Source organism: Scardinius erythrophthalmus (genome assembly GCF_964197995.2).
Source record: "Scardinius erythrophthalmus genome assembly, chromosome: 8".
NCBI classification, from domain to species: Eukaryota; Metazoa; Chordata; class Actinopteri; order Cypriniformes; family Leuciscidae; genus Scardinius; species Scardinius erythrophthalmus.
Window position 1 is genome coordinate 22,132,609 of NC_138228.1, and position 25,658 is coordinate 22,158,266.

General features: G+C 37.1%; 1 protein-coding gene across 4 annotated transcripts in view; it reads left to right on the forward strand.

Moving 5' to 3' along the window:
* The window catches only part of fchsd2 (FCH and double SH3 domains 2), a 120,258-nt gene that overhangs the window by 67,353 nt on the left and 27,247 nt on the right, over positions 1-25,658 (forward strand). For 2 of the 4 annotated variants that reach the window (XM_081371954.1, XM_081371956.1), the window contains exons 9-14: positions 12,687-12,809; positions 13,387-13,482; positions 15,737-15,811; positions 19,355-19,471; positions 20,023-20,127; positions 22,917-23,078. In XM_081371954.1, the coding sequence (XP_081228080.1) occupies positions 12,687-12,809; positions 13,387-13,482; positions 15,737-15,811; positions 19,355-19,471; positions 20,023-20,127; positions 22,917-23,078 (678 nt within the window). The remainder of the gene's footprint in view (positions 1-12,686; positions 12,810-13,386; positions 13,483-15,736; positions 15,812-19,354; positions 19,472-20,022; positions 20,128-22,916; positions 23,079-25,658) is intronic. The other 2 variants (XM_081371955.1, XM_081371957.1) reach the window with 1 other exon arrangement.

Genomic DNA, 25,658 nt, shown 5'->3' on the forward strand with positions numbered 1-25,658 from the left:
TGTGTATTCATTTTGGTAAAAAAATTGACACAATCACATGTTTTGTTCTTTTATAAAAAAGTTTTACATCAAGTCACATTAATAATGTTAACAAATAAATCAGACTATATATACATCTATATGTATATTCCTTTATATTATATTATTTTGATTATTTTAATACAGTTTAATAAGAAATTTGTATAAAAAATGAAATATTTAGGATTTAACCAGGTGTTAACAGGGCTGTGCCAACCAGCCAAACCTTGACCCCTTAGTGACATCACCTGAAAAGGAAATGGAGGTGGAGTAGGTTCTTAATTTTTGAAGAAAGAGATGAAGATGATTATTTTCTCTCCCTTTTGGAATAATGTGCACTGATGAATCGTGCGCTCAGGAACATGTATTAGGACTGTAAATGGGGACATTTTGATTTCATGTTGACCTTATCAAACCTCATGCACCGCCTGAGCCCGTATGCAAAGATATTTTTATCCAATTATTCAGGGCTTGAAATATGACAAGTGTCCGCTCCTGATCTTGTGTGATCGGGTCAGTGGATGTATGTGCCAGTATAAATCTTTGCTTCATCTCCACAGACTGACAGTAGCTCCAGTCATGGCCTTATTTAGTGATGTAAACTCTCTTGAATTCTTCAACATCCTTCTTAATCTTAGACCATTGGGAACAGATATCTTGGAGAATGTGCTTGCCAAGATGACCGCCACATCCCCAAAGATACTCATCAACCTCTGGGCAAACATTTCTAAATCTGGCATCAGAGTGTATGCTTGTTACATTAGAAATTAGGAGTTTTATGTCAAAAGTTTTAAAGAGAAGCTCGAGACTGAATGAATTGTAACTGGAACATTTTTCAGTATCATTGTTTGTGTTCTGTAGTTCAACTATTAGCTTAACTGTTGACTATTTACAGCTGCCAGGCAGCTTGCATTTACATTTATTAATTTAACAGATGCTTTTATCCAAAGCACCATTAGGCAGCAGGTTTATTCTGGGATATTTTTTGGAAAATGTTTTTAGTAAGATGTCACCTTTAGAATGGACATTTGAATACATTAACTATATTTTTAGGGCCCCATCACCAATGGTGTGAGGAACCTCTTTGATTTGGTCCTTTTATTATGTTTTATGGTTGGTTGGTTGGTTGGTTGGTTTATTCTTTTATTTGAAACTTTTTTTAATTCCACCTTGTTTGCATTAATCATCAATCTACTTGTACTTTTACCTAAAGCAACTTCACAGGTCACATGTTTGCATATATCAACCATTTTGTTAATTTCCTCAGAAGTCTTATACCTCATTGATTTATCTATTGTTTAAATCATTCTCTCTCATTTCTGCTCGTGATCAGACCAGACGAGCGTTTACTCCTGCATATTTCCACTTGACCACGTCTCATACTGTACTTCTCTATCAGCTTTGTCCTGTCACTGTGTTCAGAACCGAACTCATAGTCTCCTCCTGTTCTTACCGGAGGACATCATCTGTGTTCCACCCGCTTCATGTTTGACTCCGAGCGATATGAATGCAATCTGAGAGAATCTGGCTTAAATTATTGATGGATGGAGAGTCAGTGCTTCAGGCCCACCCAGCTGCCGAAAGACCGGCTCAATACAGCCCTTCTCATCATTTCCCATTGGCTGAGACATAACCTTGGTTATGGTCAACATACTGTAGCTCTATATCTATGTCTTGATTATTAACGAGAGTAGTCTCATCTGTCATATTTCTAGACATATTCTTTAATATATATTCCATTGCTGTCAGGGCAGATTTACATTGGAATACTAGTCTTCTGTTTTCCTATCTTCTATTTTTTTCTGCATTGTACTTTTTTTAAGCTCTATGAACAGTATTTGTGGCATGATGTCAGTTACCACAGAAAATAATGTTGACTTGTCCCTTAGGGTTTATTTATTTATTCAAAAAGGAGAAATCACAATTATAGTAATGCAGTTCCAATTAAAGTCTGTGGGGCCTGCATTCAAGAGAAATTTGTTGTTGAAATTTGTCCTTTTTGAGGTCAGAATACTGTTCTTATGTGTTGCTGACACATTTCCTGTGCTTTACAGATACATAATGTCTTTAAGGTGTCCTTGCGCATATTAACTAGATATACAAGGTCATTCATTTAATAATTGAGAAGCCTGAAACATTTCTTTTTGCTTGTGCTGAGTCTTGACACACACTCACTCACCAGCCACTTTATTTGGTACACCTTGCTAGTACCGGGTTGCCTTAATTCTTAAGTGCCTTAATTCTTCGTGGCATAGATTCAACAATGTGCTGGAAATTCCTCTGAGATTTTGGTCCATATTGACATGATAGCATCACGCATTTGCTGCAGATTCATGATGCGACTCTCACCTTTCCAGCACATCCTAAAGGTGCTCTATTGGAGTGACTCTGGAGGCCATTTGAGTATAGTCAACTCGTTGTCATGTTCAAGAAACCAGTTTGAGATGATTTGAGCTGTTGCGTTATCCTGCTGGAAGTAACCATCAGAAGATGAGAACACTGTGGTCATAAAGGGATGGGCATAGTCAGCAACAATACTCAGGTATGCTGTGGTGTTTAAATGATGCTCAATTGACCCAAAGTGTGCCAAGAAAATATCCCCCTCACTATTACACCACCAAAAGCCTGAACCGTTGATGCTATGTTGGATGTATCCATTATTTCATGTTGTTTATTCTATGACACTACCATCTGAATGTTGCAGCAGAAATCGATACTCATCGGACCAGGCAACGGTTTTCCAGTCTTCCTATTGTCCAATTGTGTCACCGGTGTGTTCTTCTGCTGCTGTCCATCTGCTTCAAGGGTGGACGCGTTCAGAGATGCTCATCTGCAGAAAGTGGTTTTTTTTTTAGCCTTTTTATCAGCTCAAACCAGTCTGGTCATTCGTCTCTCACCTCTGTCATCAGCAAGGCATTTTTCGCCCACAAAACTGCCACTCTCTGGATATTTTCTCTTTTTCAGACCATTCTCTGTAAACCCTAGAGATGGTTGTGTAGGGGTGGGCGATATCTAGATATTTACGATATATCGAGATATTTTTTAAACTCGATATGGATTTTGACATATCGTATATATCGATATATTGTTTATATTTAATTCTGATTTCGCCAATTTGCTTGTTTGCCTTCTCTGTGCTGTGCTCGCCCCCGCCCTCGCGTGTTGTTTCATTCAAGTCCCCCGAGTCCGGTCAGGCACATCAATCTTTCCCCGCCCAGCGAGTGCTTGAAGTGCGTCAGAAACAGCGCGCGCGCGCGATCAGTTGTTGTTGGTATTTTTTTGTGTAGCGTCGCCTCTCGCCGCATTGCTTTTGTTTGAGGGCGCTTAACACACTCACACTTAACATGCTCCCCTAGAAACGGGCCTGGCAGCTCGCACCAGCTCTAGACACGTTCAAAGTTTCCTGATTGTGACGGATGGCCGAATTTACATGACACATTATAAATTAGCATTAGCCTAAGTTACCTATTCTGCTATATACATTGCCGAAAAGAAGAGAAGAAGATAAAGGTGGATAAAGACAGAGGTAAAGTGATGTAATGAATGAACAGTTTATCTAATTGCATAGTAGTCAGATACTATAATTTAATGGCAGTTATTTTTACCTTAAACTTTATGCTAGCAGTTGTTCTGAGTTCCCCAGAGGCCCCAGACAGTGTGATTTTGTAACAATCATGTCAATTTTTAGATGCATTTTTATCACTTTTTTTAATTAATGTTTTACTCTACAGTTGTGCAGTTTTTGGGGGATATATGGCATTTTTTTTATTTATTTGCCAAAATTAGTAATGATATTTCTATACAGGTTTATTAAAAATAGTGCAATATGTATTATTTCTTCCTTTATTTTACAGTTAAATTATTATTTTTGTATACAGGGATTTTTTATTTTTTTTATGTTGCAGAAGCACTTTGTTCCTACATGAACAGCCTACCAATTTGCACTTCAATAAAAAAAGACTGTGGTATTTGGCATATTTGTTTTTGCAGTAGTTTTTGGGGGGTTATTTTTCCTGTAAAGATATCGAGATATATATCGTATATCGAGATATAGCAAAATATATCGAGATATATTTTTTGCTCCATATCGCCCAGCCCTATGGTTGTGCATGAAAATCCCAGCAGACCATCAGTTTCTGAAATACTCAGACCAGCCCATCTGGCAACAACAACCATGCAATGTTCAAAAACACTTAAAGTTCCCCTGTGGTGAAAATTAAGTTTTTATGTTGTTTATATGTTTATGTGTTGTTTTAATTTGCTTTAAGAGAAACCATGTGCAAATTCATAAGTCAATTCTCTCTCTTTCTTAGCGTTATTCCCGCTCATTTGCTGGGTCTGCTTCTCGCACTGTTTTTACACAGGTTTCTGTCACAACCCAGCACTGAGAGCACTGGGACACATTCACACTCACACTATACAACAATTTGGCTTATCCAATCCACCTAACCTGCATGTGTTTGGACTGTGGGTGAAACCGGAGCTGACACAGGGAGAACATGCAAACTCCACACAATAAAGCAAAACAATAAAGCAATAAAGCGGGTGAATGATGTATATTACGATTTTATGATGAACTATATGCCTTTCTCTACTGATTTTCTGAGTTGTTCAAAGCGTTTCTGATGATTGTTAGAAGGAAGCTGACTCTGAGATGGCGAACGGGAACATGGTTTGTGTAACATTAGCAGCACATTATTAGCTGTTTGACGACACAGTCAAGGAAAAGGCTAATCATATTAATTACCGTTATGTGTCCGACGTTGTAAAGAGTAATACCATTGTGCAGCGTTTACCTCAGTAAGTTGGCCGAGTGGATCTCTGAGCTGGTGTGATGGTGGAGTGGAGACGGGGCTAATTTGCATATCCATGGATCCGTGTATACAGGGTGTAGAGTTACATTCAAGCTATTTTAAGGCATGAAGAATTTTTTTTTTTTCAAAGGAAATTTTTTTTACATGTATAATTTTGGTGATTTGATTGCTGGGGGACTTTAAATCACCTTTCTTCCCCATCTGATGCTAAGTTTGAACTTTAACATATCGTCTTGACCATGTATACATGCCTAAATGCAATGAGTTGCTGCCATGTGATTGAGCAAGTGTACCTAATAAAGTGGCTGGTGAATGTATATGTATATAGATAGTAAATGTGTGAGGAAAGAGGGGAGATATGCATGTATCTATATTTCAGTAGGTTTCTCTTTTAGTCCTGATTTTGTCTTAAATGTTTAACGGCACAAAATCGGAAGAAAGAGAGAAGGGAAATTCTGCTTTCAAGATTAGTAGTGGGTTTTCCCCGCAGTGTTGTCATCGCTGTATTGTTTTGTACTTGTAAATGTGTGAGGAAAGAGGTGAGATATGTGTGTGTTTCGCATGTATTCCTAGCCCTTATTCCTGTTTTGGTGTGTGAACCAGCCGGCATCTATATATACAAACACCATCAGCATTGTGTCACTCTTCTGCTTTGGGTATGTATAGAAAGATGACATTTACTGAACTCTGAGAAAATGTGGCACATATCTACAAACAACACGCCTGCTGAGAGCTTAAAGGAGTAGCTCACCTAAAAATGAAAATTCTGTCATCGTTTTCTCGTCTCATCTTTTCCGAACCAGTGGAACCCAAAAGGAGACATTTAGGCAGAATGTCTCTTTTGAATGAAAATAGACAGTGTCATATTATGTCAAATATTATTGTTTTTCATTTTATCTCTTGGCCAATTACTGACTTGTATCTATGGGTTTAAAACAACGTGAGGGTAATGACAGAATTTCCTTTGAAGTGAACTTAGCATGTAAATCACTATTTAAACTCGGTCAGTAAGAATTTTTGGAAAGAAAATAATACTACTTTTCAGTAAGGATGCATTAAATTGATCAAAAGTGACAGTAAAGACAGTATAATGTTTCAAGATATTCTATTTTAAAGGGGTCATGTGCTGCATTGTTTTATTATTTTATTTTTCTTGGGTTGCACTTATAATGTTAGTATGATTTGTACATCAAAAATTGTCATAATTTAGAAATAAAAGGCATTTTTCCAACCGTGATTTTAGCCTCTGTTTGAAGGAGTGTGTCTACTGTGAGACTTCAGTGTAAACGCCCACTGCTGTGATTGGCTGACATATTTGCATAGGAAATAGCTACGTGTTACATGTTGAACACTCTCGAAACTTTTATTATGTTTTTACTATTTCAGCTGTCGAGGTTAACTAATAGTGAAAAGTGTAGATTATAGCATACTATTTAGTAGCCTGGCAAGCCAGACCTACATCAAGATGTTAGGTCTGGCAACTCACCATAGACACGGCTCAATCCGAGGGGCGGGATAAACGGCTGTCTTTCAAATTCCCTCTGCACGCAATAGGACAGCGCTTAAACCAACCAGAGCGTTTTCCCAACAGCAGAGCTAACGTTAGTTGATAGATTCAACTTTTGAATCTGGCCGGCAAATCTTCCTTTTTTAAGAATGACTTAAGTGCCGTTTTGTGCTCTTTTCTGAAAGAAAAACTTAACTCCAATTCCTCCAGAGTCGCGGCCAAAGCCGATTTGAAAGACTGTTCGCCAGAAGCAGCAACTCTTCTTTGTTTTTTAAGTAGTAGGGAACCATCGCAACTCTGTCGTCATTATGTTAAGCCCGCCTCGCCTACTCCATACACGACGTGATTGGCCTGACCCAATTTAGGTTTTTGCAGCTCGAAAATCAATGGAGAGTTGCTAGAATACCCTGGCTGCAAAATACATTTTGCTGCCGCTAGGGTGCGTCTAGATTTCTAGGCTAACTATTTAGATCTGTGGCATTATATTTAGATCGTGGCATAAAAAGTTGCAGTGATGAGCATTACAGCCGATCACAGACATGTTGCGCGCATGAATGCAGTGATCTCGTCATATAACTCATATAACAATAGAATTTCTGCACTCGCATGAATGCTTTCAATATAACTAACAGTGCAAACACGATGTAAATAAGAGAGTCGTTAACTTGATTGTAATGAGAGTTTTGTCGAGAGTCACTGATAAACTTGCGCTGTTTGATTGACAGCTCCAGAGATTGTAAAGGGAGCTTTCTTTGACCGCTTTCTATATATAATTTAATCACAGTTTAAATAACAGATTATTTTCATCCTACTAAGAGAAACAATGCAAAGTTGATCGTTTAGTCACTGTTTTGATTTACTGACACATAAACAGCAATAACCGTACATGAATCATTACATATCAGAAATCACTGGTCACAGATCAGGCATTGAAATTAACACAGTTACCAATTGTCGCATTACTGTTGAGTCCATATCATTAACCCTCTGGGGTCTGAGCTGTTTTCTGGGCCCTGGAGGTGTTCTGACATGCTCTGACATTTGTGGTTATTTCTGTTACTTGTGACATTTTCATGGCTAAAGTCTAATTACACTGTATTCAGCACAAACTCTGCTACAATAATATATCAGCAGCATGTATGTAAAAGTTTGTAGTTTTGAGATAATGACATTTATGCGTGGTTTGTGAAAATACAAAAATAAATTCTCACTGAAATAAGGTCATGAAACCCATACTGATTATTTCTTCACAAGACTTTTGAAAATTGTATGACGTAGCCTAGAATATTTGCTCTAAAACTATGTGAGAATCACCCTGACTGCTCATTCAGAGAAGACAATATATTGATTTAAAAATTTTACGACGTGTTTTGTGTTAGAAAGCAATATGCGAAGGGGCGGATCACCTCATTAATATGAAAGCTTTCCACACCTGAGAAAGACAAAGAACCTCCCCTAACGGCCCTATTAGGAGCTTATCAGGGCCCATCATTCTGACCACCCTTGCACAAAGAATGAGGAGATTTAAAAAAGAATGGCTTTTAAAATTGTTTGGATTTATTTACAACACAACATAATCCAAAGATACACAACAAAAAAGCACTTATTGAAGAAAGAGACATTTGTGCCATTCCTAAAAACATTGTACATACCTTTCATTTTCTAAGGTGTTTGATTTTCACTTTACCATGTTCATGTACAGAGACATGTACTGTGAATGTTGAAGTCAGCAGGACTCAGTGGCATCTGGGCCCTGAAAAAAAAAGTAAAAAAAAAAAGTGCTGATATCAAGAGAAAGGCCTGCACGATTTTGGGAATACATTTTAGATTTTTCTTGTTAAAATTGCTTTTTAAAATTCACAGAATACACACACACACTCACACAAATGTTTCCAACAATATATAATGAACACCAGGTTTGTTGTGCCTTGTAGGTATAGGCTATGCGCAGTGCTGCATAAAATAATAACAATATAGCAGCCTATATATTTTCAAAAAGATTTCAGTAACAACTAAGCTAGAGAAAAATATATTGATTATCATGTTACTTCAAATGTTTCCATTCGTTATGATGATATGAAATGAGATAATAGTAAAAACATGAAGCCGTTTGGAGCGTTTTGCTTTTCCAAAATATGATACATTCAAACGCGATCGCGATCAAAAATATGATACATTAAAACGCGATCGCGATCAAATATAAAACATTATGGTTAGGCCTACCATATACATATCTACGTTTGAGCAGATATCCACAAACACAGTAACAGTAAACACGGGTCTAAATATTATAATATTCACCATATATCTAGCAACAGTTCAACTGCAATGTGAAATTTATGCAACAATAGCAAACTAATATGTAAGAATTTCTTACCTTATCTTTCTTGTCTTCAAATATCGTTCTTCTTCTTCTGATGTAAATCCAATGTAAGCTCAGGCACGTCTTTCAAACTCGACGAAAAGTGAAGTGAAGTGTTTTGTTGTTGAGGTAATGAGGGCGATCGCGTTCCATGTGGAGATTTGCATGTGAATATCTTTTGCGCGAGTGGGCGTGGCCGAATTAAAAATAATTAGGAAGCGTTTGAGAAGCTGGACATCTTGTTGGTTTTATACAAATTACTTAAACAGAGAATATTTGTTTTCGTTTTGAATCCGATCATTTAAAAGTACACACTTAAATGTTTATAAAGGTGTATGGCTCATAAATGTGTGACAAGTATTCGCTGAGTTTTGTTTCAGTTTATAGACGTGCTCAAGAAAAAAAAGTTCACCGCGACTGAGAGGCAGAACGCACACACTGTTTATTTTCTTTATTTTACAAAAGCACAATGTTTTGATTTGATTGGAAGTGGACACATACAAAAGTAGAAATACCACAGATTCTTTTTTCATATTTATTTTTTCTGTATGACCATAAATGACGGAGAAATTTAAGTTTATAGTGCTACAATGTGGAGAAAATCCAGCAAAACGCGCCGGCGCGTTTGTCGACCTCAGAGGGTTAAAGTCTGTTTGCAAAGCCTGTGCCGAAATTGTGACTGATTTACCAAAGAATCCGCAGTGAAATGTACCGAATACAAATAAATAATGCTTAACTGAGACATTTACATTGTTGAAAATAAATAACCACATTCCTAGCATTAGGATATTTTGGAAGGTAATGTTATTTTTAGTCCTGTGATCCTCTTCTTTCCTCGTCATCTCTATAAAGATATTGATCTTCTTCTGCAGATGAGTTCTTTTAAATCTCTATGAAGTCATAAATCGGCACATTCCAAAACGAGTCATTTTCAGACATTGGTTTCAATAAAACCTGTTTTTTGGCTAACAAGGAAATTTTCAGTTCTGAAACTTATAGGATATTCTTATAGTACTGTATGATGACCTCTTATGTCAAAAGCTCAAGGAAAATGTGATTTCTCAATTCATGACCCCTTTAAATAAATGCTGTTCTAAATAATCCTGAAAATCATGTGACACTGAAGACTCGAGTAATGATGCTGAAATTTCAGCTTTGACATCACAGGAATAAATTACATTTTAAAATATATCACAGTAAAAAAAAATATTTTAAATTTGTAATAATATTTCACTATACTGTTTTACTGTATGTTAAAACATTAAGAAATTCTTGCAAAGACCAAACATTTAAACTTTACTGTGTAGTTTTGAAAATTAAATACAACACTTTATAATTAACGATTGATAATTAATGATTTAATTTAGTTATGTTGATTATTTTCTTGACTTTACACATCAAATTAAAAACGGTAAAATTGTATAAAAATAACTTTTTGTGAATTTAATAGCCTCCATTTATAGCCAACAGATGGTTTGTGCTAAATGTGCACCCCAGGTTCATACCGAATCTTAGAGAGTGTGTGTGTGTGTGTGTGTGTGTGTGTGTGTGTGTGTATGTGTGTGTGTTGAGTGGTTCATTTATTCCCTCTAGGAGGCATTGGGGTGTAAAGTGAAGCATTTATAATGCAGCAGAAGTGTTTGTTCAGCTGATGCTTGTGTTTGCTTTATGTCTTTTCCTGTGTTGTGTCTATGTGTGAGTTTGTGCGGCTGTGCCCGTGTGCTCTTAACCACGGGCCACGTGAATTACAGTTTTCCACGCATAGAGCCACATTTGGGAATGCACAGTCATGACAAAACCAGGAAGCTTAAGATGTCCCGCACCTTTGAAAGAATAGGAAATGAATCATTTCGCATTGAGCCAGTGTGGTGGGTGGAGGTGGACGGGACCCTATCAGAAGGAAGCACAGCCTCTCTCTCTCCCTCTCTCTCTTGCATACGACACCCATGTGCTTCCTGACAGCGCCGGTACCTGCCGTAACCCAGTGGACCCAGAGTATAATTTCCAGCTCACCCGCAGCAAACAGTCATACAAATCAAAGTCTGTTTTCGAAATGCATTCCATCCCAGTACTAGTGAACATGGAGGGACTGTGAGAGAGAAAGAGGGAGACGGAGGGGGAAAGCAGAGGTTTCGAGTTTTGTTTTTGCACGTTGAGGCCTTGGAATCTGAACTGGCTAACCTTTCCCAGCAGCTGCTGCTTTTTGAACAATCTGCTCTGATCCAAGCGTCTCTCAGGCCAGAGAAAACAGGCGTCTGTTCTGAGCTTTGGCCACAAGGGGGCCGAGACAAGAGAGACGTTTGTCCTTCTATCGGTCTTAAATGCAGATGTGTTTGTCTGCAAATGCACCAGTTTCATCTATCTATCTATCTGTCTATCTACCTATCTGTCTGTCTGTCTGTCTTTCTGTCTGTCTGTCTTTTGTCACTTCATCGGCCTGTTGTTTAATTCTGTCATTCTTTTTGTTGTTCTTTCTGTCTGACAAAGTGGTTTTGTCTACCACTTTGTCTAAATTAATTCTATCATTTTATTTGTCAGTCATTTTATATATTATTATTTCTATCGTTCTATTGTTTTTCTATTTCGGTCATTCTTATTGATAACTATTTCTGTCGTTTGTCTGTCATTCGATCTGTCGTTCTTTCCATTTCATTCCATGTCATTCTTTTATCATGGTGTTCTGTCTGTCTTCTTTCATTTCATAATTTTATTATATATTTGTCATTCTGTCGGTTGTTTTGTGTCTTTATCTATCTCTTTCTATCATTCTTAATTCTTTTATCATTCTTCCCATAGGTCTTTTTTCTTATTCCACTATTATCTATCATTAATTCTATCATTCCTTCTCTCTGTAAGTTTATCTGTCATTCTTGGTATCATTCTTAAAGGGATAGTTAACTTTGAAATTAAATTTTGGTATGTTTTAGCTTACCTCAAGGGCATCCAAGATGTAGGTGTCTTTTTTTCCGCAGTAGTTTCAATTTTGATATTTTTAGGTCAAACCGTTCTTGTCTGTCAGTCATATAATGCAGGTCTATGGTCACTGTCTCAAAGAGCATGCACAGAGTCCAAATTAAAACAATTCCCCATCGTCCAAATTAAACAATTCCCCATCGTAAGTACACATTGATGGCCTAAGACACGAAACGAGCGGTTTGTGTGAGAAAACGAACAGTATTTATATCGTTTTTAGCTCCTAAAAACCTGCATCCTGGTGTGTGATGTGTACGCTGACTAGTGCATAGATATATACACTAGATGTCGCCTTAAAGACATTCGTTCCAATGAACTGCCGTAGACAAGGCGGGATCTAGTGTATATATCTATGCACCAGTCTGCATACACGTCACACACCAGGATGCGCGCGCGCCCTCAGATCACTTGGACGTGGCTGTGTATAAGAGCTAAAAACGATATAAATACTGTTCGTTTTCTCACACAAACCGCTCGTTTCGTATCTTCGGCCATCAATGTGTTCTTACGATGGGGAATTGTTTAATTTGGACGATGGGGAATTGTTTTAATTTGGACTCTGTGCTTGCTCTTTGAGACAGTGACCATAGACCTGCATTATATGACTGACAGACAAAAATGGGTTGACCTAAAAATATCAAAATTGAAACTACTGTGGAAACAAAGACACCTACATCTTGGATGCCCTTGAGGTGAGCTAAAACATACCAAAATTTAATTTCAAAGTGAACTATCCCTTTAATTCTCTATCTTTCTATCATTCCATCTGTTGTGCTTTAATCATTTTTTTTCAATCATTCAGTCTGCCTTTTTTCCCCTTTTTTTCTATTGTCTACCGTTCACTCTGTTTGTTGTACTTTCTGTTGTTCATTCTATCATTCTGTCTGTCATTCACATTTCTCTCTTTGGTACCTCCGACCTTTTCTGAAAACACAAGGAGATTTGTTATTCATTCAGTCCAAACGCAGAATGTGTGATCTGTCTGTCTCTGTCTGTGTGTGTCTCTCTTTAGGGTCTGGAGGGGAACGTATACGACCATGTGAAGGATTATCTGATATCCTTTTGTCGGACCGAGTTGGAAGTGTTTCAAGCAATCCACAGCACCTTCCAGTTCCTCCTGGAGAAGTCCAGTCGAGTGAGTCACACACGCTCTCTCTCCTCTTACTTAGTTTCATCACTCCCTCAATTTCCCTCTTCCTTCCCAGAAATAGATTCGCTCTGCCAGCTCCTCATTATCGGCTCCCCTATGAAGAAATCCCCTCACACACACATCATTCCTCCACTCTGCTGATAGGCACATCTGGCTGAGCACTATTTCACTAGCCAAGGGGGTCTAATTTTACATACCACTATTGTGACGTACGTGTGTGTACGTGTGTGTGTGTGTGTGTGCGCGAGAGAGAGAGTTACGCAAGGATTTTTCCTTCACATGCTCTTAAAGGGATAGTTCACGCAAAAATAACCTTTCTGTCATCATTTACTGAACCTCATGTCATTCCAAACCTGTGTGACTTTCTTTCTTCTGCGGAACACAATAGAAGATATTTTGTTGAACATTCGGGTCCGAACAACATTAAACCCCACTGACTTAAAATTATTTTATGTTCCACAGAACAAAAGAAGGTTTTGGGTGAAATCTCTCTTTGAAGGGACGTTTTACCTGTCAAATACTCCTGCATCATGTTTGTTAAATAGTTATGTTTTATGTCCAGGTGATGCAGGACTTCAACCAACAGCTGTTCCTGCAGGAGAATCCCGTGTTTCACAAAGCACAGGACTTCCAGTTCCAGCCCAGCGACAGTGATACAGTGAGTTTCATGCATGCAGGTTTATAAACTGCACCTAGACAAATCAAGAACTCCTATGTTACAAGTTCATACGTTTTAGTCAGTTAATTTTATTCATTTATTTTTCCAGTTGAAAGAAATGAATAGTTTTATTCAGCAAGGATGCATTAAATTGATCAAAAGTGACAGTAAAGACATTTATAATGTTAAGGAAGATTTCTATATCAAATAAATGTTTTTTTTTTTGTTTTTGTTTTTTACTTTCTATTCATGAAAGTTTTCTACAGAAATATGAAGCAGCACAACTATTTTGAACAGAAGAAATATTTCTTGAGCAGCAAATGATTTTTGAATGATCATGTGACACTGAAAACTGGAGTAATGATGCTGAAAATTCAACTTTGCATCACAGGAATGAATTACATTTTAAAATGTATTCAAATAGAAAACAGTTATTTTAAATTGTAATAATATTTCAAAATATTACAGTTTTTACAGTATTTTTGATCAAATAAATGCAGCCTTGGTGAGCAGAAGAGACTTCTTTCATAAACATAAAAACTCTCTAACCCCAAACCTTTCAGCAGTAATGTATGTGTAGAGGAAAATGTGTTTTTCAGTCATATAATAACTTTGGAACATGAATATCACAAATTCATCACTGAATTTTATTCAGGTTAAGCTATCTCATGGCAGGGAATCCACCTGTGTTAGTTTCATTATTAAGCAAGCCAACTCTCTCTCTCTCCTCCTGTCCTTCTCTTGGTCTTATCTCTACTCCTATATTTAAAAGTTGAAATGGTCTTCAAACGTTTCAGATTTTATTCAGCGTTGACAGCGTCATCGACACATACTTCACAACCGCACCGAAAAAGCTCACAAATTTCATCATCACCTTCTATTTTTAGCCTGGTTCATCTGAGAGTCTCTGGGAACAGAATTTCTTGTTCCTGTGATGATGAAGTAACATCCTGCTGATTAAACTCTCTTCTGTGTCTGCTCGAGCTTTAATCACGACTCATTTTGTTGAACGTTCCTCTCGTTAAACTACAGTTCTGCTCGAGTGGGATTGATTTTTAGCCTGGGATTGATTTCGTACTCCTGGTAGCTTTTTTATTTTAACCATTCATTAACCTCTTAATATCTCTCTGTATTCTTTTATCCTATTTTGAACTTCAGTTTCAATTTTGAGTGGTTAAATGACATAACTAACTTGATGACAATTTATCATGCTAATTTAGTACAGTACCCACGATCCATGCTGTAAATTTAGTAATAAAGAATTATCTTACTGCTCTTTAAGCTAAATGGTGATCAATCCATCCCAGTCAAATAAATCTACACCAGACAGTCTTTTCTTTTCCAATTAAATGAAATAAAAGATATTGGCTTCTAAAACTGTATTGTCAATATTATTGTCTTGTCTGGCATAATGTTTGTGCTATTTTGGGGACTTTTCTGTTGAAGCAAATGTTGATTTGCGAATTATCGCAAGTGATTTAATTTTGTCATTATTATTTATGTAAAAATTGCATTTTACTTTTACAATCCTAGAATTTTCTTAACCGTTAAAATTAAAATAAATCAATTTAATGAATTATCCGTTTTTCCCAATTTTCACTATAATTTATGTACAGAATCTTTATGAAATTACAGTATTGGAACTAAAACCTTAGCAATGCTTAGTAACTGCAGTTTCTCTTTATTACTTTTTCAACTTAATTTATTAAGATGACTAAAGGAATCTGGATCTAAAACGTGATTTGAATTTATAGACATTTTTTCCCCTCTAACTGCTAGAATGATTGCGAACCGCAGTACAATATTGATTAATTAACCATCAATAAGCTGAATCAATTAAATGATTAACAATTAATCAATCTGTGTTTAATTATTAAAATAACATCCCAGAACTAACTTTAAGGTTGTATTACCAAAGCGCTCTCTCTCTCTCTCTCTCTCTCTCTCTCTCTCTCTCTCTCTCTCTCTCTTTTCCCCCTCTTCCACCTCTTCCACTTCCTTATATCTTCTTATAGTTCAGTAGTTAATAGATATCGTGTTTGTTAGCTTTTACATCTCTGAGCATCTCTCTGACTGCTTTGCTGTTTCTAACCCTGTTGTAGTTTTCCTGTCCTCTAACAGTCTGTTTCTAACCCTCTCTTAACCCCACCGCGCATGCGTGTGATGTGTGGTGTGTGTGTGTGTGTGTGTGTGTGTGTGTGTGTGTGTGTGTGTGTGTGTGCGCGCGCCCATCTTTCCCTCCTCTCTGGCTCAGACTCTGAGTTCGGTGCAGCAGTTGGTGGACATTGAGCCATCGGCGGTCAGTGTGATGAGAATGACTCTGGCGCAGGTACCACACAGTCTGTTGGACTTGATTTCCCATCATGCATCAGTGTCCTGCAGCCATCATTAACCAGTTGTTGTTGTTTCTTGCATGTTGACATCAGCCTGTGCACCTGTGTGTTTGTTAAACTCACTGTGAGTGGACACATTTAAAGGGGAAATTTCATCATTGAAAACTAGATTTTCGCTATTTCTTTTAAAGGTGAAGTGTGTAATTGTTTTGCAGGCCAGGATATATATATATATATATCTCAACCAATAGCAGATCGAAGGAGTGTTTAAAACAAAACAAAAAAAAGAAATATATAATTTATATAATAAGTTATAAGTTTTAAGGTTAGGGCTTTTGACTGTTCAACATATGAATCTATGTAATTTATATGTAGTAATATAATATATATGGGTTAATTTACACACTTCACCTTTGGAATAAGATTGATGTACTATGCATCACTGGAACACTTGATTCTGATTGGTCAGTCTGTGTTTTTCTTTGCTCAGATATTTTTGACTGTATGATTGTTGTCTCAGGCATCAGATTTCCTATACTATGCTAGTTTAAGTGTCTTGTGTCTCTGTTGACTATTTTCTTATATAACATATCCATTTTAATTTAAATCAGTGTTACTTACCTATTTATTATTTGTTTATTTGTGATTAGCTGGATAATAGTTTCAGTCAGTCCTTAGTAACTTAAATATGGATAGAAAAATGCTACAAAAGTGGCTTTTACACTGTAAAGCTGTATTTTGCTTGTCAAATCCTTAAGCCGTGTGTCCACCAAAGCGGTTTTTCACGCGACTGGCGTGTTTTTTCAATTGTTTTCAATGGGAGCGCCGCGTTTTTAAAACGCCATGAGCGTAGCGAGGCGCTGAGCGTTTTTTTCACGCTGAAGCGCGAGCGCTCTACGTTTTTTACAGGTCGCCGAGAGTTGAAGAATGTTCAACTTTGGGTAAAACGCTGCGCTCATCACAGTCACTTTTTACCCAACCGACCAATCACAGTGGAGGAGGGGCGGGACTAATACCACACCGACCAACCGCCACATTCATGCTTGTACAACATCAACAGATGACAACAACAAGCATAATAACGGAACAAAATCATTTAAAACAAGAGCCAGAGAAAATACATTACATTGTATCGACATTTTAATATAGAATCAACACAGAAACAAAATGTGTGTTAAATGAGATACTAGTAACACTTTCACGGATATTCCGTATCATAACGAGCAACGTGTCTCAACTGAAAAAAACGCAACGCTACCAAAACGCTCTCAAGCGCCCACAGCTAGGCGTTTTCAGCAGAGCGCCTAGCGTTTTCAGCTGGCTAAAAACGTATTTTTAAATAATGTAATTTTCTCTGGCTCTTGTTTTAAATGATTTTGTTCCGTTATTATGCTTGTTGTTGTCATCTGTTGACGTACGTTGTACAAGCAGAATGTGGCGGACGCGGTTGGTCGGTGTGGTATTAGTCCCGCCCCTCCTCCACTGTGATTGGACGGTTGGGTAAAAAGTGACAGTGATGAGCGCTGCGTTTTACCAAAAGTTGAACATTCTTCAACTCTCGCGGACCTGAAAAAAAAACGCTGAACGCTCGGCGCTTCAGCGTGAAAAAGACGCTCAGCGCCTCGCTACGCTCATGGCGTTTTAAAAACGCGGTGCTCCCATTGAAAACAATTGAAAAAACACGCCAGCCGCGTGAAAAAACGTTTTGGTGGACACACGGCCTTAGAGCGTCAACTGTTTGACACGTCAAAAACTCTCAGACACCGTCGCTAGGAGTGATCAGCAGTGCAAACATACACACAGACACAATATTTTCCATCATACAGACACGCAGAAAGCGTCAAAGATGCACGCATTCCATCACGCTCTCCCCAGACAGCATCCGTGTGTGAATTTGAAGCAGAGGCACATGGGATTGATTAGGCATTTGCGAGGGGTTCTGATCCAGATGGAGCCCCTGCAAACTGTCATGTTTCCCAGCAGACTCGGGAAACCCAGCATGCCTCAAACACACACACCACATCTGCTTAGGGTCACGCCGAGAGAAAAAAACAGGAAGACGTAAAAAAACAAAAACATCTCAACGGGAGAGTGATGTTTAGATGCTTTTTTTTCCCCCTTTTAAGAAACTCTTTTGTCAGCCGTGGCTAGTGTTGACATCAGATTGATGTGGCAGTATCGAGTGAAGATGTTTGTGTTAAAGTGCTCTGATTGAATTTATATTGATCAGTGTGTTGCTGTCAATTATTCACAAATGCAAGGGTGCGTCGTCAGCAATACTGCCAGATATGGTCAATATACGCAAGTCATTCCTTATGATTCTATACCAGCTGAAGCATCACAAACCATTGATGTTGTTTGCATTTGTTGTCTCTTATAGCAGGGCTAGAATATGACAGCTATTTCAGAGATTGAGAAAGTTATTACATTTGATGAAAGATTATGAAGACAATTATAATGTGCACTACCATTCAAAAGTTTTTAAAAGAAACACCAAGGCTGCATTTATTTGATCAAAAATACTGTAAAAACAGGAAATAATGTGAAATGGTATTACAATTTAAAAGAAAAGTTTTCTATTGTAATATATTTTTAAGTGTCATTTATTCCTGTGATGTTAAAGCTAAATTTTCAACATCCAGTTCAACTCCAGTCCTCAGTCTTGATCCTTCTGAAATCATTCTGATTTGCTGCTCAATAAGCATTTCTTATTATTATTAATGTTGAAAATAGTTGAGCTGCTTAATCTTTCTGTTGAAACCATTATACATTTTTCGAGGATTCGTAGATGAATAGAACATTCAAAAGAATAGCATTTATTTGAAAAATATTTAAAAAAAAATAATCTTTACTGTCACTTTTTATCAAGTGAATGTGTCCCTGCTGAATTGAAGTATTAATCTTACTGACCCCAAACTTTTGAACAGTAGTGTACACGGATTCATTTTTTGCAGTAAGACCAGATAAATCAAAAAGATTCCTGGTGATTTTAAGACTCTTCACACTCTTATTGGAGACGTCGGTCTAAATGCATCCTCGGGTTATATTGTGTTCAGGTGTTTAAACTCAGAAATAAACAGATGCTTGGGAGAGACTGGCAATTAGTGGACGACAGCTGGAATGATGCTGTGATGAAGGAAAAATAGACAGACTTGAGATTTGAGAAGACTTTGTAACTGTTATGTGCAATTCACATGTCCCACAATGAGCCTCAACTCACCTCCTAAAAAAGCAATTATGTAGCATCTCATATCCTTAGATTGAAGAATCAAGCATCTTTTTCTTGCGCTATGTTCAGACCTTACGTTTGTTCACCGTCTTTTCCCACTAGTCGACTCAGGTTGTTTCATTTGGATTTAAGTTGATTGATTAATCCATTGTGCTTCAGATGGTGAAATGTCCTCAACTCTGTTCCTGGATCTGTTCTTTCTGTTTGTAATTGTGCATGTAATGAGTTCACTATTTTATCACTCTGATCTCAAACCTGTGATTCCGACAGGTGTGTCTTGCTGTGTTAACTGTGTGTGTGTGTGTTTCAGAGTCGACAGCTAGAATCGGAGACGGGAACCACCGAAGAACACAGTCTCAACAAAGAGGCGAGGAAATGGGCCACACGTGTGGCCCGCGAACACAAAAACATCATCCATTACAAACGGGTAAGAGGCGCTGGATGCACATTCATACTCGAAAACAACATCTATTATAAAGCACGTGCGCACACACACTTGAACATCTGTAAGTGGTGAATCTTGTAAAAATTTGTTACAAATTTTGTTGAGATTATTTATTTTATTTAAATTAATTAATTACAAATGACTGAGAATTAAAAGAATAAAAAAACACTTAACCCTTAGATCTCTTATTATTTTATTTTATGTGCATTACAATTCAGTGAGTTCAATGATTTTACATTTGAACTGTTTTATTAGATTTTAATGACTGTATATGCAGTATTTCGTATCTACAGTACAATATTATCTAATATTTTTTTGTATTGCAATATTATTATGTTTAATTATCATGAAATAAAAGCGGTAGAACAGATACTGCCACAAATGATTCTGTTGAATGTTGTGATTGTATCTTGTTTGATTGTTAGATTAGTGGCAGGAAATGTGATTCGATGCCATGATTTATTTTATTTTTTTCACGTTGGTTGCTTGCCAATTGAATTGAGCTGATTAACGGTAATTTGCTTTTATGGCAGGCTCTAGAGGAATGTGAGACACTCGGGACTCCGCCCACGGAACAAAGCCGGATCGAGCTGGAATTCCGAATAGAGGAGGCCAAGGAGAACATCCGCAAAGCAGAGGTGATGTGTGCCGCGTGTCTGTCACCATTTACTCACTTTTGTGACAGCGTTTTTTCTTCCGAGTAACACCAAAGGAGAAGGATAGGAGGATGTTCACGTTACTTTTACACTACAGTAAGAGATTGTACATATCCTCGCTCAAAGCAATCAGTAGTCTTATAGTGCACGAGTTAGATAGTTTACGTTTGTATTTAGGAAAGGGCAGATCAGAGAAAAAGGCAGAGGTACTTAGTAATAATGTCCCAAACGTCTCCCACTCTCCTTCTGTAATGAATGCATTTCCCTTTCCAGACAGAGATGCATTTTCTCTCTCTCTATTGATCAGTTCAGAGACAGGCTGTCAGTCTCTTTGTCTGATCAATATGTCTTCTCCTCTAAGATGTCCTGCCATGTCCTTACACATGACTTCCAGCAGCCGTGGCGCCCTCTGCTGGCCCAGCCTGTGATCTCTCTTATATGTTAAAGCAATAGTTGACATAAAAATGATAATTGTCATGGTTTAATCACCCTCATGTGGCTCTAAACCCAAATGACGACTTTATTCATGACGAAGAAAAGTATTTTCCATGCACTGTCAGCATACAATAGAGATGTCAAACTCAAAAACAGTCAGTAAATGAACCACTAAATGCTATAAGTCTTCAGAAGTCATATAGTTATGCTTTCCAACATCGCTCTAAAGTCTAATGCACACTAGCATTCAAACTTGCCGTTTTATGATGCATCGCATCTGGTTTGTCATCATTGACACCAAACAAATTGGTCCTTGCATGTCTTGTAACTGATACAATCCCTCCAAATTTGAATATGCATAAGTGCAAATTCCACATTAGTTAATGGGTGTGGAACAATGTGAGAGTGAGTAAATGAATTTACATTTTTGCATGAGACTAACTCATGACAGTAAAACTGTACTTTACTCGTTCGCTGAGAATTTAATAGACAATGTATGTAGTAGATAAAACACCATCTTTGTTTTTCCTCTTGAACTCAGAGCAACTGAAGCCAAATTATCGTTAGTTCTTACAGACCATTAAATATTTAATAACCCCATTAAGAACTAATGGACAAGCACTAACAACACAACAAGCAGAATAAGGAATGAAACAAAGTTTGGAAATGGTAAGCTTTTATTTGGCACCAGGCAATGTGCCAGAGGAGTCTGTGTTTGCTCATCAACAAATATTAAAAGTATAATTGCACTTTAATTATTTCCTTTGAAAATGTTTGTCCCCTCAGAATTACATGAAAATGAAAGTCGTACATAGTAGTTCTACTCCGAAGCAGCTTCCAAATGCTGTTTGTCGTCGGTAAATTGAAACTGATGAGTCTTCAGAAAGTTAATTTGCATCTTTGCCTAATAATGAGAAAAGCTGAAGTGCGAGGACAGCTGTACGCTCCTCTGAGATCAGACGCCTCACCTGTCTAATGAGGAGAACTACCCTAGACATTGACTTCTGAGAGCTCAACGGCCTGTGTTTGGATATCGAGCTTCAGCGACGGGACCAGCAGTTTTTAATGTATCTGTTTTCCTCTGTCTGACGCTATTTGGTCTTTTTTTAAATGCAGCTTTTATGCTTTTCAAGGCTACTTTCTGACAGCTACTGTTTGTGACAGCCACGTTTAATGATCAAACTGACACCCTTTACATTTCCAGGACCCAGAATTGCATTTTGAGAGTGAGTTTGGTAAACCTGGACTGAACCAGTGTTATTTTTGTATTGTTTTTATACTATTGTAATTAATATTTAGAATTTACTTTTATTTTTTATTTTCATTTTAGTTTAAGTTTTGGTAATTTTGTTATTTGCCTTTTGTCATTTTTAATTTTATTAAAATTTTAGTTTTAGTAATTTTAGTACTTCAACTTACTTTATTTCTGTTAGCTGCCAAAGCAACATTTCTCATTTTATTAAAATATTCAAAATTTAAATAATTATAAAAATATTATTTATTTCAATTAACAAAAATTATTATTTTTAATAGTTTTGATTTTAGTTAAAAATATCAACACTTGATTAGACTGAACCACACTGGATAACTAGTTAGTTGTTCAGAAGTTGCTGCTTGAGTACCGCAATATATGTAACTGTTGTATGAACAGAACAGTCTATTTATCTATCTTTTTAAAATTGTTTTCAGTTTAATTTTATTTTAAGTATTTTTTTATTAGTAACTTTCTATGTGCTTTTGTCATTTGAATTATTTATATATACTTTTGTTTAGCTTTATTTTTGTGTCACTTTTTTTGTAATTTCAGTACTTAAACATTAGCATAATTGTTTCATTTAGTTACCAAAGCGAAATTTTACTACTTTTTTTTTTTTTTTAAATGATTTTTAATAGTTAACAATTCATTCATAAGTAGCTGCTTGAATACTACTGTACAGTATGCATGTAAGATATTGTATTAACAGGACAAACTGTCTTCCAGCTTTCTAGCTTTTTTTTATTTAAACAATTTTAAAAAAAAAAGATTTTTATGTGCTTTTGATATTTTTATTATTTTTTATATTCCTATTTAGCTTTTCTTTTTTTGTGTTAGTTTTAGTAATTTTAGTACTTCAACTTAGCAGCGTTTCGAATAAAAAAAAAAAGTTCTAAGTTTTTCATTTAATATTTATATTTAATGTTAAATTTAGTTCCAGATAATCTTTATTTCATCCTGGACTGAACTAAACCACACTGGACGACTAACTGACAAGTTGCTGCTTGAATATTACAGTATATGTAAGCAGTGGTATAAACAGAACAATTTATATATCTTTTACTCTGTTGGTCTTTTTCAGACGATAAAGCTGAAAGCAGAGGCGCGTTTGGACCTTCTGCGTCAGGTGGGCGTTTCTGTGGATACGTGGTTGAAGAGCGCCATGAACCAGGTGATGGAAGAGCTGGAGAATGAGCGCTGGGCGACGCTACCCACCCTCACCACCCATGACCTTTCTATCTCGGTGAGCACTCTCTTTATCAAAAATCAAAGTCCCTATGAAGTGGTTTGACATTCAGATTTTCTCACCTGTGTAATCAGTTCCAATTGAAAGTTAAGGAAGTTGCGGCTTTACAACATCCTTATTATGAATGACACCCCTGGTGCCCAGTAGTTAGTCCGACCTCCCCGACCTGACCCTTCCTGATTCTGTCAGCGTCATTGTATTCAGACCCTGCTAACTAAACAGTTTAGCCCGTATGCCACAGCATCTCCGTCAGTCAGAGAGAAATAATGTTGATAACAGCAGCAAAACATTCCCCTGAACTCAACAGATACAGACACACAGACCCTTTACACATGTGTTTGTGTTATCATAGCAAGAGAGGGAACAATCCCTTTGAGACGCTAGAGGATGTGACGGTGAGTTATTAGCACATGGTAGAATAGCCAATTACACAGTCTAAAGCACATTTGATGCATATTATTGTTTCATATTTTGGTGCACACTTTACATATATTCACATCCCCTACTTTAATTATTCGCACACACTAGTGCACATTTCAGCAGAAGATCTTTCTCCGAGACGGAGGAAGATCTTGCTGTGGTCTTTGCAGTAATTGGCACATATACATATACAATGTACAAGTAAATTAAATATTCATATAATAAATAAGGACACTCTTCCGCAAGCACAAATGATCCATAACCATAAACAAAGGCACTTCCTATAATAGCTCCTATTATCCTTAAAAAATTATCTTGTTCTCACTTTTTCTGATTAAAAGCATCTGTTAAAGTCCCCCTGTAGTCAATCATTTCATCCCTTAAAATTCACCTTTAATCACAAAAATTATACATTTAAATGTTTTTTTCCTGTGAAAAAATGTATTTGTGCCTTAAAATAGCTTGAATGTAACTCTAAACCCTTGCTTCATTTAGTATTCACGGAACCATGAATATGCTAATTAGCCCCGCCTCCACTCACTCACACCAGCTCAGAACACCTGATCCACTCTGTCAACTTCACTGTAGTAAATGTTGAACAATGGCAAGTGGAAACACTGGTTTAAATCAGCCATACATGTTTGAACCAGAAACTGATTCAGAAGAAGTGGAAGAGTGACATGGGACATATAACGGTAATAAATATGATTAGCCTTTGGCTTGACTACGTTATCAAACAGCTAATAATGTGTTGCTAATGTTACATAAACCCATTCGCCATCTCAGAGTCAGAGAGCTGCCTTCTAAACATCAGTATCCTTAGAAACGCTTTGAACAGCTCAACGTCAGTGGAGAAAGCCATATAGTTCATCATGACATCATAATATAAATTATATACATAATTCACCCGCTATACTGCCGTGCAAAGGCAAAAGACCGTAACTTCGTTTTTGGTCGAAAATGAGTTATTTATATTTTTTACACATTCAAGACCTTCTTTATCATGTGGATAAGTATCTTGAATCAATTCCGTTTATTTTTCGAGAAAATAATGATTTGTCTTAACAGTAACTTCCAAAAGCCCATGAGAAACCAAGGCAGAACACCGTAACATCAGTTACCGCTCTTTGGCTTTGTTTTGGAACTCTCAAATTACGAGTTACGGTGCTCTGCCTTTGTTTAGCCGCGCGTCAATATGAAGTTACGGTGCCGGTGTTCAATCAAATAATGCTACCTACCAGATTGTAAGGTTATCTGCCTTTGTTTTAATGTCCATTAAAATTTAAATTACGGTGTATCCTGTGTACTTTGTACAGCTGCCATCAGTCGCTCTAACTTCTGATGTCCTCAGAGCGGTCAGAACATTTAGTATGGTCTGCTCCATCGACAAACGTGCGATTACGATCGCGAAGGATTATGCAGAGTTGACAGAAAAACGTTACACATTGCCGTATCAGATGAATACATCCATGAATTAAAGCTCGCAAACTAGCTGGCAGAGTGCCAAAACTTCGCCTTCAGCCCCGCCCTAAACGCGGTCGAGTCAACGCTGGACTAATAGGAGGTATTTTGTCATGTCAAATGTATTAATAATGCCATCAGAATGCAACCAAAGCACAGGATAGCAATAAGTAGATGGCTATAAATAATTGTAAATCATACAAAATAAATGCCATGATCACTAGATTTTATACAGGTGTGTACTATAATGATTTTGTTAATGGTGATCAGCAAGTAAATATTGATAATGTGGAAGTTACTGCCTTTTGCCTTGGTATGACCTCTCACTTTTTGCTGACAATACAAAGGCAGAGTACAGTAACTTTAAAATAGTGGTCAAAAGTCAAGTTTGAGCTCAAGATTTTTTTATGTATATAATTTCCACTACTAAAACATCTATTTGCCAAATTTCCAGTGTCCTACCTATAATTAATTAAGCGGGACAACTAAAAATCTTTAAAGTCATTTTTCTCAGTTCCACACTCTAGCGACTTAAGGTCTTTTGCCTTTGTAGGGCAGTATAGTGCTAAATGTACCTGATTTTTCATATCAACAGAAAAAAATACCAGGATAACCTGGCTTCTCTTGAGACTCTCCTGCTTCTGAGAACAGTTAATGATTTGCTAAAGACCGCCCGCACGTTTACTTGATTGGTTA